The following is a 15,222-nucleotide window of genomic DNA, read 5'->3' as shown; positions in this document are numbered from 1 at the left end:
CTGACACTCTGAATTGTGTTCATGTACCTGTATCAAGGCTAAAAGCCTCAACCTTAAAGAATATCAAAGGGCCTTAGACATCTGAGAATTTTATTAGCCATTATTAACTGTTGTTAGTAGGGACATGTGATAATTCATGGAGCAACTCATCTCCTCTCTGAGATGACCTTTTGTAGTTGCCACCAGCATTTCTTCTCCCAGCCTCATAATTATAAAGAAACCCCCAAACCCCAGTTCATCATTTTGAGTTAAATGACGATTTTTAAAAAGCAGATCTAATTTTTTTAAAACAGTATTAAATTTACAGAAAATTTGAGAAGATAGTACATAGTTTCCATATATGCCATACTCGGTTCCCTTTATTAACATCTTCCATTCTTTTGGCCCACTTGTTACAACAAATCAATCAGTACTGAGTATTATTATCTAAACTCCCTAGTTTATTCAGTTTTCCTTAATTTTTATGTAATGTCCTGTTGTCCGGGATCTCATGCAGGATGTCACATTACATTTAGTTGTTACATCTCCCTAGTTTACTCTTGGTTGTGGCAGTTTCTCAGAATTTCCTTGTTTTTCATGATCTCAATATTTTTGAGGAATGTGGGTCAGGCATGTTGTAGAATGCTCCTCTATTGGATTTTGTCTCATGTTTTTCATATGATTAGACTGGGGTTACGGGTTGAAGCAGTAGGATCCCACAGGTGTAATGTTTTCATCACATCATATTAGTAGTATGTGAAATTAATGACATTACTTTAAAAAGAAAAGATTTTATTTGAGAGAGAGAAAGAGAATAAGACCATGTGCAATCAGGGGGAGGGATGGGAACAAGCAGATTCAGTGCTGGACATGGAGCCCAACTTGGTACTTGGGTCTCATGACCCCAAGATCATGACCTGAGCCAAAGTCAAGAGTAGGACGCTTAGCTGACTGAGCCACCTAGGCACCCCAGTGGCATCACTTTTGATATTAATCTTGATCACCTGGTTGAGGTCGTGTTTGTTAGGGTTTTCACCATAAAGTTACTCCCACCTTTCCATACTGTCCTCCAAGGAAGAAAGTTACTATGTGCAGTCCATGCTTAAGAAGCAGGGAGTTATGCTCTTCATACTTGAGGATGGAATATCTATATAAATTGTTTGAAGTTTTTCTGCATGGGAGATTTGTCTCTTCTTTCTCATTTATTCATGTGTTGAATCTTTTATTTATATCAGTATGGACTTATGGATATTATTTATCTTATACTCTGGGTTATAATCCAATATTCCTTCATTTTTTTGCTCAAATTGCTCCAGCTTTAGCCATTGGGAGGTCTTTCACGGGGCTCCTGTGCCCCTTTGTCATATCCCCATCAATGTGGATACTGTGAAGAAGATATTAGAAACCAAGAACTGTATGCTAGGTGTGCTCATTACTGATGGGGTGTCTTTTCTTTTATTCTCTTTTACCTGATGGAGCAAGAGAGCATATGTGCATATACTAAACTGTGTACACATGCATTGCTATAAACATTTCTATATGTAACCGTCTGTATGTATATTAAGCTAAGCATAATTTCTTACTGATGTCTGTAACTCTAATAAATTACCACATGCAATGTTCTAGCCTTTTTCCAATGTGTATCTGTAAATTCCCAATCCAACAGTGGAAATTTGGCTTCCACCACCTTCCTTAATTGTTACCTAACTGTTGAATTCCAGTATACATGTATACCAGTATCAGAATTATTAATCCATACCCCTGTAGGAACCAACTTTGAGTATAGTGCTTATGAGCAGTTACTTTTTGCTTTTGGTCTTACAATTTCCACTCATTTTAAAATTGCTTAGACTGTCACCTTTCCCCCATCCCTTCAATGAGTGTTTTTCATATATTTGTGCTATAACCAGATACTCTTGTCATAGCCTGTATTTTTCTCTGAGATTCCCAAATTTCTAAATTATTTTTTAACTTTGCATAACATAGGGTTCATTTTTTTTGTGCTTTAAAATTCCATGTGCTTTGACAATAAATCTTCTCATGTATCCATCATTATAATGTCATACATATTTTCACTGTTCTAAAAAATCATCTGTGCTGTAGTCTTTGCATCCCTAGCCCTTCTCCCTAGAATCCCTGGGAACCACTGATCTTTTTTTTACTGTTTGCATAGTTTGTCTTTTTCAAAATGTTATGTAATTAGAATCATACAGTATGTATCCTTTTTAGACTGATTTCTTTCACGAAGCAATTATACATTTAAGGATTCTTCATGTGTTTTTGTGGCTTAAAAGCTCATTTCTTTTTATTGCTGAATAACATTCAGTTATATGGATGTACCATTGTTTGTTTATCCATTTATCTATTGAAGTGCATCTAGTTTATGTCCAGTTTTTGGCAATGATGAATAAATATTCACTTAGAGAGTTTTGCAGACATAGTTTTCAAATCAATTGTGACTCAAATCATTTGCAAATTCACTACAGGAAGTATAACCAAAACAAATCAGTGCATAAATATGTACTGTAAAATATTTGTGGAAGTTACTATATACATTATTTTTAATAGCCAGACACTGAAAACAACCCATCAATAAAATGGATAAATTATTTTGTGTATATTTACACAAGGAAGAGCTATATATAGCAATGAAAATGTTTTAATTACACTATACCTCATCACATGGATGAATCTTTTAGATATACAATATGCATGATGGAGCCTGACCCAAAAGAGTACTCTATGATTCCATTTATAGGAAACTCTACAAAACCAAAGTTAATTTTTTTGTGATGGAAGTCAGAGTAGTGATTGCCTTTGTGGAGAGGATGACAATAAGGCTTCAGAATGGCTGCTCATGTTTACATCTTGTAGTGGCTCATGGATATTTTCAATTTGTAAATAGCTATTAAAACGTATACTTAGAATTTGTATATCTTTTGGCATATTTCAATAAATTTAAGACATAAGATAAAATATGTCACTTTTTTTGCTACTCTACATAGTTACTGAGTTACCCTTTCTAATTTTTAGCTCCTATCGGATTTCAAATGTTTGTGTGTAAGATTCCAACATTTGTGTCTCCAGTCCTGCTGTCTTATTCTATCATTTGCCTAACCGAAGGCCCATTGGTTATTTTATAATTGCCTAATATGTAACTTGTTGAAAATCCTGTTTTTATTTCCTACCAAAGCAGAACTCTTTGCTGAGCTTTCTCTTAATTCCCTGTGCTATAATACTCTTGGCATATTAAATTTTGAGCCTGGAAGATTTATAATTCTTGCCATTTGTCATCTCCTTTACTTGGTCTTTTACTTAATCATACTATTATTTACTACTCCAAACATTTTCTTGGATCTTCTCTCTTCCCTTCTGTTTCCACAGCTACCACTTGAGTTCAGGCCATTGTTGCCTCATTCTAAGACCCTTCTAGTAACCTGCTAGTTGCTTTCCCTGTCTCCTCTTGTTCTGTATCCCATAAATGCAGTTTGTCCCATTTACCCATGATTGAGAACTTTAATTACTAATCTAATGCCTGTTATAAGTTCTGCTTATAAGCCATGCCCATTCAGGAAATGCAGCCCCCTCTTTCGAGCGCCACCTTTGAATTCACAATATGGGAAGGTATTCTTTGCACACAAGGTAATCTCTTTGTCATTAACTATACAGTTACTTGTTGTTCCTTGATCCTATTATTCCCTACCTGGAATTCCCCTCTACACTGTCACAACCTGCAGAGTAATGATTTGATGGCATCTTTTTTCCCCGCATGACTTTTTACCCCATTTTGAGGCTTCTGTTATTTGTATTCTTTCCACTTCTTTGTATTCAGTTTAAAAAATGGTTACTTTGCCTAAATATTATTGTCCTTAAGGTATTTCAATTTTTGTCTATATGCTTTCCCTTAAATTTATTTTATTTACTTTGGGTCTATTTTATGTAAGATACCATGAGTGTTAGGAAAATGCCTTAAAAATACATAATAAGAATAAAATAATAATAAAAAATAATAAAATCAATAACTGTCTTACTCTGTAGGAGTATATATGAGTGAGTTCTGTTGCATTTATTATTCTTTCTACAGGCATTGTAAGTCTTCTTACTGTTGTTTATTTCCCTGAATTGACCTCAGTCATAATTTGCTTCCTGTGGATGTGGCTTTCTGTGATTTTTCACCGAGCCCAGACTTTCCTGTTTATTCTTTCATGCCACATTATGTTCAGAGATGCTATAGTCACAACTTGTATATAAGTTATTGCTGAACTAAACAACAGATTATTTGCATCCCACTTAGTTTGGATAGCTATGTTCTGATGATATTTTCTAAGATCTCCAGCCATGGGTTGTGCTTTTTTGGAATATTCCTGCAATTCTATGTAATCATTTCATTTTGCAGACCTTCCTCATGTATTTTGAGTTATGTAACATATTCCTGATAGATTTTTAAATTTCAGTATCTAGGCCATTCTACATGTTGATTTCTGTTTTTTTCCCTTTTGATTCTGATTTTTTACATGCCTGGTGTTTTCTGATTGAATGCTAGACATTGTGTATGAAAGATAATAAGTGCTCTGGATGATGGTATCTTCCTCCAGAGAGCTGCCACCCTAACGTTTGAGAGGCATCTGGTGTAGTGACAGCTCCCCCTTGACTCATTCAGGGACCAAGGTAACTCAAGGCTAGGTTGTAGTCCTTGGTTTACTTCTGATTCAGTCCTACTTCTGGTGAGGCCTTCTACACAGTTGAAGGTGAAAGTCTCTGATGAAGTGACACTGCTGAAAACTCTAGTCTGCATTTCAGAACATTTTCTCTGGGTTTCTTACCTGTCTGCCCTGTAAATGTTAGGAATTTGGCAAATTCCTTAAAGAGAAGACTGCTTGTGTAGTGCCCCCCTTCTCTCAGGGATCTTGGTTCCTCAAGTCCTGGCTGCCAAGGCCACCCCCTGCTCTACTGCTTTTCCTCATCCTCATTTGCCGAGACTGCAGAATGCCTCAGAGGTAAAAGCAGCTTATGGAATGTTGTCTCATCTCCCTGAAGTTTTTTTCTGGCCCTCTTAAGCTGGCTTAACCTCCTAGCTGCCTTGGAGGTTCTCTCATGCTTTCAAATTGATTTTCTCTTAGTGTCTTTTGGGTTTTTCAGTTGTTCTCAGTGCAAGTGTGATCTGCAGCAAGCTTCTCCTTCCTACGCAGAGCTAGAAATTCCTAAGATTTATTAAGACAGAGTTTCATTTCTGTTTCTAGTATATCTTGTCTCTTTTGGGTCATTTCCAAAGAGGAGAGAGAATAAAAATCATTTTTATTCTGCCATTTAAAATTGGAAGGCCAAGGATGTATTTTTTTCTTTGTTTCTTCCAGTCAATCAATATTTAGGAAACAAGGAGAGTTTAGAATATGTATTGGAAAATTGAGCTGTCTTCTAAAAGGAACTTCCAAAGCCGAGGGATCATTAATAATGAGGCAGAATGAATAGGATCCATGGAGAAGAAATCTGAGCATCTGATATGTGTCAGACTCTAGGCTAGGAATTGTATGTATTTTCTGTATACCCTACCTATATATCATGTTTTTGCATTAGATGTAATTATTTTCCTTTCTCAAATTCAGAAGTTGTTGCTTCCAAAATTTAAATTATATATCTAAATTCATATTATAATGAAGAAAGGATGGAATGAATAAAGAATGTTAGGGTTGTAATATTCTTTGATGCTTAAACTTTATTTTAAATGTTTATCTTAGAATGAGCATAAAAGGATACCAATTGATTGGAACATCATCCTAACCTTTTCTAATTGCTCACACTTACTGGGAGTGTAATTGTTAAAATGAAAATCAATTGTCCTATCAGCTAATGCCTGCTTACCCTAATTTTAGATAAAGTACCTAGTCATAAACACCTTGATCTAGTTTTATAATGATGAAAAATTCAAAGTAACTTAAACATCATAGAGTAGGGGAATGATTTAATTATGTGATGATTTTGGAAGACTTTGGAAAATGCACTGCTTTTGATAAAATGGTAAGTAAATAAAAATATGAAACAGTTTCACTCACTAATACTGCAACTATGTGATAAAATATTTTTATACACTTATGTGATAATATAGGTATCACTTTTTAAAATAAAATTTTTAAGAAGTTTCTAGAACTTCAAGTGAAGCCTAAAGAACATTGCCAAGTACTTACCTAACAAATACACATTTATAGTTGCATAAAGAGAACGTAACCTTTGTGAGGATAAGGACTTCATCTTTCTACTGGTTTGTCCGTAGATGCTGGAATAGTATCAGATTCAGTAAGTAAATATTTTTTGAATGAATGAAATGAATGAATAGCTAAAAGCACATGAGCATGATGGTCTTACTCTTATGGGAGAAAGCATTCTTTTTTTTTTTTTAAAGATTTTGTTGAATTAGAGGTTGGTTTAATTTTTACCAGTATGATTTATGATACATTTAATTTCTGTGTTCTTATCTCTAATAGGGTATATTTTCTTCAGGCTACTTAATGATACAGAGATGTTATAAAGTCAGTCAGAGGCTTTCCTAACATTGACCTATTCTTTCAGAACCAGGTGGTCAAGGAACTGGAGTCCCGGGTCCAGCAGCTGACTGGAGAAGCGGAGAACAGTAACTTACAGAGACAGAAATTAATTCAAGAAAAATTGGAACTTGAAAGATGTTACCAGATAACATGTAGTGAATTACAAGAAGTAAAGGCAAGGTATTGTCTAAAGTCAGATATCAATCAGGTGTGGCTGTAAAGTACTGATATTAACTGTAAAAGTTATTTATAAAGTTAATCACTCCTGTGCATTTAACCTTGGGCAGTTTCTAGCATAAATATTGCCATTTGTTAATTTTTAAAGTCCCATTTAATATAAGAAGCATAATGTTTAAGAACAGTTGATTAAAATGTGAATACTTACTGGATATATTGAAAGATAATGCATTTGAATTTGGTTCACTAAAAAATTTCATTTTAGATATTCTAAATGCATTGGAAGTATATTTTATTCTCATTGCTTTTAGGCGCAACACACTGCATAAAGAGAAAGATCATCTCGTAAATGATTATGAACAAAACATTAAACTATTACAAACCAAATATGATGCTGATATAAACCTTCTGAAAAAGGAGCATGCTCTTTCCGCTTCTAAGGTATTATATGCTAGTAGATATAGCCATACAAAGTAGTTATTTACCTGACTCAGCACAGAGCCATAGATGGCCATGTTGAAGCTAACAATTTGGCATTTGAAATTAGTCTCTTTTTTGCTTTATTCTTGAAATAACTGAAATTTTAAGAATTATTGGTATTTAAAATACTGAAAATGATGTGTCTAATATAGAGCATAATATATTTAATAAACTAAATTCTACTATAAGTTAATCCTTTTAAGTATCAAAGTTTTTTAAAGGAGGAAACATAGAAAAATTCAAGTAGAAATGCTCAATTGTGTTAATAATACATTTTTTAGGGTAACTATATACATTATTATTATTATTTTAAAATCTAGTCATGGTTTAGTTTTCCTGTCATCACATACACATACATACAGGAGCCTATAGACACCCTTACTGGCACCCACATACTTTTGTGTCAGATACTGAAACTCTCCACAAAGAGAATCCTATAGCTACAAATTCTAAGGTAGTCAGTTACTTGCTATTTCATGAATTAAGTATTCCAGTGGATTTCTTTTAAAATTAAAATTTAGAAGATTTTCTGTAAGCCTGTTATCTTTACATTAGTATTATATTTTTGTAACTTTAAGTACTGGGCAGAATTTATATTTTGCCTTTAAAGATTAATTTTTAAACCTAAAAAAACTGTCATTCAGATTTATAGATGATTTTAATCCCGACTAAATGTTTAATCGGGGAAAAAAAAGTAAATTATTCAACCAGAAGTTCTAGGATGGTACTGTTTTTCATTATTCTTAAAATTCTTGTAGGCATCTGGTATGATGAAAGAACTAGAACAGAACATCTGTCAATTAAAACAGCAGCTCCAGGAATCAGAACTTCAAAGAAAGCAACAACTGAGGGTGAGTCTTATATGTTTATTCAGAGCAGTGGCTCAGACTCACCTTTCCTTTTCTTGATCGTGTCTATCAATAAGAGTCAATTAAGAAAAAACCCCACAGATATGCTAGCCATTTGTTTCTTTTGTTGCATTGTATCATTTTTCATTTTATTTATTTTAACAAAAGTAGCTGCTAATGGGATATAGAGAATAAAGGATAATAATTTTATTGAATAGTCATTTATAGATTCATTTAAAAAATAAACCTTATTTAAATACATTATTATTTTAGAATAATTTCCTTCTTATTATTTTAGAATTTCCTTCCTTTAAATTACTCTCTGTCTCCATATTTTCTCTTTCTCCCTCACATCTTCTAGATCTTTCCCTTTCTCTCATGGTCAAAAATTGCCAAAGACTGACAGATGATATCATTTCAAATGTATTATTTCTATACTGAGTTAGTTGATTACTTTTAAGTAACCTCCTAGTCCTAAGGGCCAGAAAGGTTCTCTTAAACTGTAAAGTAAGCCCTTTTGAGAGTAGTAATATCTTCAGATAACTGAGGTTTAGTGTTCTGCATTCACATAAAGCTACTCCTATTTCTATTTGTAGTTTAGAAGATTGGACAGGTAGGGGTCTCATAACAATATATAAAACTTTCGTAAAGTTTGTCATCAGGTAGATTGATTTCCTTATATTACAAATTGTATTGACTCTAGTAGCAACTCTAAGTACAAATAAAAGTAAATATTTATTATTCACAGGATCAAGAAAATAAGTTTCAAATGGAGAAAAGTCATTTAAAACGCACCTATGAGAAAAAGGTAATATGTTTTGTGGGACACTGTAAGACATTTAAAGTAGCCAATGAGGCAATTGAGAATGAGGGCTGGTTTTTATGAAGCCATGCATTCTAGCCTTAAAAAATCATTAATTTCTTAAGTTTATTTCAGCTAGCCAGTGATCCAATTTTGCTTCATTTTTTCATGCTCATAAATGGCTTCTTTAGGTTATGAACTGTATTAATGTAAAAGCACCCCTTGTATATTATGTAATGCATGAGGAATATTATGGTGTTAAACTCACATAATAATGCTTTGAAATTATATATTTTTTCTACCAGTTTAAAAATATGATACAATTGAGGGGAGCTATTTGTATTCTGTTGTATCATATATGTCATAATGCTGAATATTTAATCAAAGAATATAAAACAAAGAATTGTCTACTACTTAAAAATTTCATTAATAATTGTTTCTTGTCATTTAGAACAGTGACTAATTCTACTGCATATGCCGGCATCCCTGTTATCAGTAATAACTGGGGGTTTATTGACATACTTTAACACCTTTGGCAATAAAATGCAGAGTTCTATAGGTTTGTGACTTTTATACTTCAGTTTTGAATTTGTTGTTTGCTATATGACATGGAAGGTAAAATAGTTGAAATAACAAAGATTTTATTGTTACTTTTGTAATTATTTACTGTTGTAATATTAACCAAATCAATCTATTTGTAAAATACCCACTTAATGGAAAATGAGTAAAACATTAACCCTTCACGCAATATGAATTAAAATTAAACAAGTTCTATAGCATGTTGTTTTTTTTTTTTTTAAGATTTATTTACTTTAGAGAGAGAGAGCAGGAGTAAGGGGCAGAGGAAGAGGGGGAAAGAGTCCCAAGCAGACTCTGTGCTAAGTGTGGACAAAGCCCAACGCGGGGCTAGCTCACAATCTGAGCTGATTGTGAGCAACCTGAGCAATCCACCAAGAGCAGATTGCTTAACCGACTGAGCCACCCATGCACTCTGTAGCACAACATTCTTAAAACACTTTGTATATCTCATCTTAGTCACTCAGCAGATATTCATTAAGTGCTTTCATTGGGCAGGATATCATAGGAGGTGCTAGGATAGGGGAGAGGATTGAGGATGAATTAGCACAGATACTGCCTTCCAGGAGCTTAATGTCTAGGAAGAATGTCTATGTCATTTGGAAGAGTGAATATTTCTACTGACATGTTGATCTGAATACATGACCTTTAAAATTATAATTTTCTTAGTGCTAAAGTTTTTTTGTTTTTTGTTTTTGTTTTGCTGCTGTTTTAATATACTCTCAATACAGGGTCTTAAATATATTTCATGTCTACAAAATGATATCTGAACAAGAGAGGGAAATACTGCTTTCATTGAAATAAAGATTTTTTTTTTTAGTTTTTACTGTTGAGCCATGCAGCTTCATAAATATTTTACTTACTAAAAAGAGGATATATGTTATTATAAGCCTTATCCCCACTGTATAAGGCATCCTCTGGGTGTCCTTATTAGTCCATTGTTCATTCTTTGGGCAGATGTCTGGCTTCCTGTTCATTAAGGAACACCTTCTTGGCCTCCTGCTTCATTAAACTCTGTGGTCAGCCCTCTTCCTGAGATGGTATCTGGGTACCTGTGAGATAGGGAGAGAGGCAGGTAGCAAAGAGAAAGGCCTGCATTGACTAATTGTGAACAAATGTGTCCCTATCCCAAACTCCTGTAAACCCTCCTGAGGACTATTAGAGAGCTGGAGAGACCGTCTTTCTGCTACCACTGCCTTTTCTTGGCCCGTTAGCCACAAAGGACATGGAAGTTTCTGGGTCAGCCCCTCTGCCTGGCAGACACACTTGAGAAACAGTGTCAGTGCTCAGTTGGTCCCTGTCTGGACCTTCCACACATTCCTGTTCCATTTCACTTAGGGAGGGACCTAAATTCTTTTTGTTAGGCATCCTACCTACAGCTTTTCCCTTTCTACAAAGTATCAGTTGGCCTTAGCTTTTTAATAATGTAACTAGTTAGAGTATGTTGTTTTCAGTGTAAAGAAGTGTTTAAAATACTAGCAGTCTTAAAAAGAAAAATAAGCGCAATTGTTTCCATCTCGTATGTTCTAGTTCTAACACTATTTATACTGGAAGAAAATGTTGCTCAGCATGTCACTTTTTGTTTTACAATTAATTCCACAATCTCTTCCTTTTAAATTGACATCTGTTCTTCTTTCTTTATTAAACCTGCTGTGATTTCAGTCCTTGAAGATTGGATGCCTCGTACCCCCCTCAGGGAATATCCTTTTTGACTGCGCAGTGAGCTGACATAGGTCTGACATAGTCCTGGACTGTGGAAGTCCGTAGCTAAATGCGTCGTATAGGTTTTTTTTTGTGAGCCAGTGTTACAGGTGTGCACATTCAGTAACTTTTGGTAGAAAACTTAGTTTGGAATATCTGCTTGGGAGGAGGAAATGCCATCTGAGTGACATTATTTCCTCACACCAATAAGAAAGCAGCATGAGGGATCCTAAGTTGTCTTTGAGGTAAGAGAAACAGCATCAAATGCTGTCCCTAATTTAGGCACACACACATTATCTAATGGTTTTTATTGATCTCCAGCGGCTATTGCCTGCTCTTAAGATCTTTGAACATCAAACAAATAATAGGTAGTAAAACTACATGTCATTGTTTGATGGAGTGTCCTAATCTGTTAAATCAGGAAATGGTTAGGCTAAATGATTTTACTAGCAAGGAAACACCTGCCTCCTACAAATAACCTATTGCTTGTTTTCCAAACAGGCACCAAAGAGTGAAAGATGGTGCTGTTCACCTAAAGAAGTTCATAAGACAGATGTTGAGCATGTATATTCTAAAATGTGCTAGAATTAAAATACCTGCTTATAATTTCTCTAATGTAACTTTGTAACAGATGAGATATAAAGTCTGCTGGAGTTCAAAACCATCAAAAATAGTATTCCAGTGTTTTGCATTCGCTTATAATTCTTTTAATTAGGTTAAAATAAGTTAAAGTGTTCAGTTTTACACATAAAATATCATGTAATATTTTCCAACCACTACAGGCGTGATTTTCTTGCCTTGAGTGGAGTTTTAAACAGTGCAATTGCTCTGTGAAAGGACTTATGGAAAGAAGTTGTGTAGTCCAGTGCCCACATTTCTCCTGTAGGGAAGCTGAGTTAGAGATAGGATGGAGTTAGCCAGATAGTCGATAATGTAGGTGAGCAGCATTTCACTGCTCCTTCCTAGGCCGGGATGTCTGCCATTGTGGATCTTTGTCCTTATGCAGAGCAGAATCTCTTTCTTATTTATATAAGTACTCCTTTCTTGATTACTTAAATTCTTGGGTTGCAAGGGAAATATTCATAATATTTTACATATGTTTACATACATTTTACATATATTTACATACATTTACTAATGTTCAGTAATTGTGCTTATGTCTAGTTCAATCAATTATTTACAACAAACCCTCATGTTGGGGAATATATGCTGTATCTTCGACTTTCTGGTTTGTATTTTCATTATTCAAGTTATTAAAATTCATTTTTGGTATTAACCATATAGAGTAGGGAAAGGATTACAAGATCAGGTCAGATTATTCTCCATTGCCTTGAGTACATTAAAAAACAAGGATTAACAGCATTATCTTTATCATGGCAACTATCTGGAATATAGGTAAAAACTAAAAATAAAATCCAACAAGGCTCTTAACCACACAAGTATATTCAATTAGTCACAGATAAACAAACAATTCTTGTGTGGGCCAGGTATTGTGCTGGGTGCTGGGGATATAGAAATAAAGGAAGAAACAGCTTCTAGCTTTAAGGACCCTTCAGGTCAAAAGTCTGTGCATCAACACATGTATGTTTACCACAGAGGGAAGTCTCTCCTTCTCCCCCTCATATAGTCCCATTTCTGCTTCAGAAATGGTTCCAGTGCTTTTAGGGGCAATAAATCAGATCAAGGTGCATGTGTTAGCACACTGACCAGCATCAGGAAGTCACAGCTGCAAGCCTGACACAGGTTAAGATTGAATAGAGAGTGATAAAAAGCACTTTTACAAGAGTTCCAATTCTTAGCAACTCAGCAGCCGTCTTCGGAAAGGGCAGCCAGTCTACATAAGGGATTTACTGTATTGTGCCTTCACTGTCACTTTGGGTCTTCATAATGATCTGGACTTTTCAATAAAATGTTTAGGTATGTTCACTCCAAGAAGATAATAGTAATAATTTTTAACATTTGTGGAATGTTTATTATGCTCCTAATACCGTCCTAAGAGCTTTACATGGAGTAATTTATTACCTTAACACTATTATTAACCCATGACAACTTTTAAAATATAGTTACTGTTAACCCTATTTTTTCAGGGGATGGAACAGAGGCACAGTGTTAAGTAATTTATGGAGGAAGAGGGAGGAAACTCATGCAGTCTGACTCCTGGGCTTGCACTCATAATCACCATGTAATTTCAGATAGATTTTCCTTAAAGATGGGTAATTTTTTAAAGTTTTAACTTAAAGAGGTAAACCTTAGTTATGCTTTCACGCAGAGAGTTCTGAGTCCCGGAAACAAAGAAACCTAGCAGGGAACAGAGGGTAAGATCCTGGTAGTGCTGTGCATTGGCAGGACAGTCTGGGTAATGTAGATGTTGTGAGTGGCTGGTAATTTCACCTGCAGCTCCTTGTTCCTTCCCCACGTGGCCTCTGGCTTCAGAGTCCTGCAGAACTGGGCCAGGAGGTGTGGAGAGAAACCCCTCTCTCCACTGGCCGGGGGGCTCCTGGGGTCCCAGGCCAGAGCTGCAGCCCCGTGTGGGAGGCCCTACGAGCAGACACATGAAGGAAGTGAGCCAGGGGCCCTGCATTCTTGCTCAAGCACCAAATCTGAACAATAATGTGCTGTTTACAAGTTAGTATAGAGCCATCCTGGGGTCTGTGGCAAAACCATGCAGAGCAAAGGAAGGAGTGTGCTCTCTCCTTTACCCCAAAAGAGAGCATCAAAAAGCTTCATCCATAGATTACCGGGAGATGCAATGTCTAGGAAGGAGGAACAGGATGGAGAGAAAGTGGAGGTAATTGCCATGTGAAGAGTGTGAAGAACCTGGAGACACCACCGCGGAGCTGACGTCCCTGTGGCAGCTGGCAAGGGGAGAGCCACTGCTGACAGGTGCCCAGCTAGTGATGTGGAGGACAGACCACCATGCTGCAGACTGCAGAGGACTGCAGAGATCAGATACGACCGCTGAAAACAGAAAATTAGCAGACAGCAATCGGTATTGCTGAAGGGGGCTCAGAATCAATTCACACAGAAAGATAGGTAGGAAAGAACTTTTTGGAAGGCCTGTGGATACAGACTAAGAAGATTCACCCTCTATCAGATAAAAACCATCAAAGAGAGCCTCAGTACAGAGAGTGGTTTTATAAGTCTTCAGGCTGGAGTGAGAAGGGGTAAAGGTCAGGTCAGTTTAGTTTCCTTGGTTGCAAATCGAAATGTCTTAAGACAGCAGAGTGACACATGTTCTGTTGTTTGGCCAAAATGTGACTCGATAATCTCATATGCACACTTTTCCTTCGTGTGCAAAGACAACAGCTGACCTTCGTGGATGTGTAAAGTCTCAGAGAGAGATCACTGAGATATTCCTTTTGAAAATAAAATTGCTATTAAATGTACTTTCATCCCCCTAAGGATAAGCAAAACATTGAATCAAATAAAACAAAAAATTAAGAATAAAAAGAGAAATGTGCTGAATGCCACAGTTAACTAAAATTTTTTAGTTAATAGTTGAATTTAATTTAAATGTTTATTGTGTACATGATATAAAATAATGCAGATGTCAGAAAAATATCTTGAGAGAAGAGATGTGTAGTTAAAAAATGTGAAAATGACTGGATCAAATTAATCAGATTATTTAAAAAAACAAAATGGATGGGAGAAGAGGTAAATGTGCTAAGCTATTATTTAACAAAAATAGGACACAGAAATTAGTTTTTTGCTTGTTGACTATTAGAGAAGTACACGTTAAAAATAATTGTGAAATGTTTATAGTATCACTGGTGAAATTAAAGACTGTATCTATGTCAATCTATCAGAACTTTAGAGAAGTTTGGAACAACAACAAAAAGCTGTATAAAAAAGGAACATAAAAAATCAGAGCGTAAAGAAAAATTGTGTAAATAAGAATATTGTAGTGATAGGAATAGATTCAATAATCTCCCCTAGTAAAAGAAAATGTATAATTTAGGTCAAAAGCCAGATCTGTGTGATATTTATAGGAGACTTAAAATTAATTAACAGAGGTAGCTTAAAACAGAAGGATAGGGGAGCATGTGTAAACAATAGAAATATTAATGTGGAGATGTTAACTTTCTTCTCAACTGTCATTCCCCCATCTTCTACTCCAACT

General features: G+C 35.3%; 1 protein-coding gene across 12 annotated transcripts in view; it reads left to right on the top strand.

The window, feature by feature from the left end:
• CEP112 (centrosomal protein 112) overlaps positions 1 to 15,222 on the top strand; it is a 397,262-nt gene that overhangs the window by 91,883 nt on the left and 290,157 nt on the right. For 10 of the 12 annotated variants that reach the window (XM_072746768.1, XM_025999623.2, XM_025999624.2 and 7 more), the window contains 4 exons: positions 6,544 to 6,698; positions 7,007 to 7,136; positions 7,934 to 8,026; positions 8,772 to 8,831. In XM_072746768.1, the coding sequence (XP_072602869.1) occupies positions 6,544 to 6,698; positions 7,007 to 7,136; positions 7,934 to 8,026; positions 8,772 to 8,831 (438 nt within the window). The remainder of the gene's footprint in view (positions 1 to 6,543; positions 6,699 to 7,006; positions 7,137 to 7,933; positions 8,027 to 8,771; positions 8,832 to 15,222) is intronic. The other 2 variants (XM_072746763.1, XM_025999625.2) reach the window with 1 other exon arrangement.

The sequence above is a fragment of the Vulpes vulpes genome, chromosome 2 (genome assembly GCF_048418805.1).
Source record: "Vulpes vulpes isolate BD-2025 chromosome 2, VulVul3, whole genome shotgun sequence".
Taxonomy (NCBI): Eukaryota; Metazoa; Chordata; class Mammalia; order Carnivora; family Canidae; genus Vulpes; species Vulpes vulpes.
The sequence above is the reverse complement of the archived record's forward strand: the minus strand, read 5'-3'. Positions and strand labels throughout refer to the sequence as shown.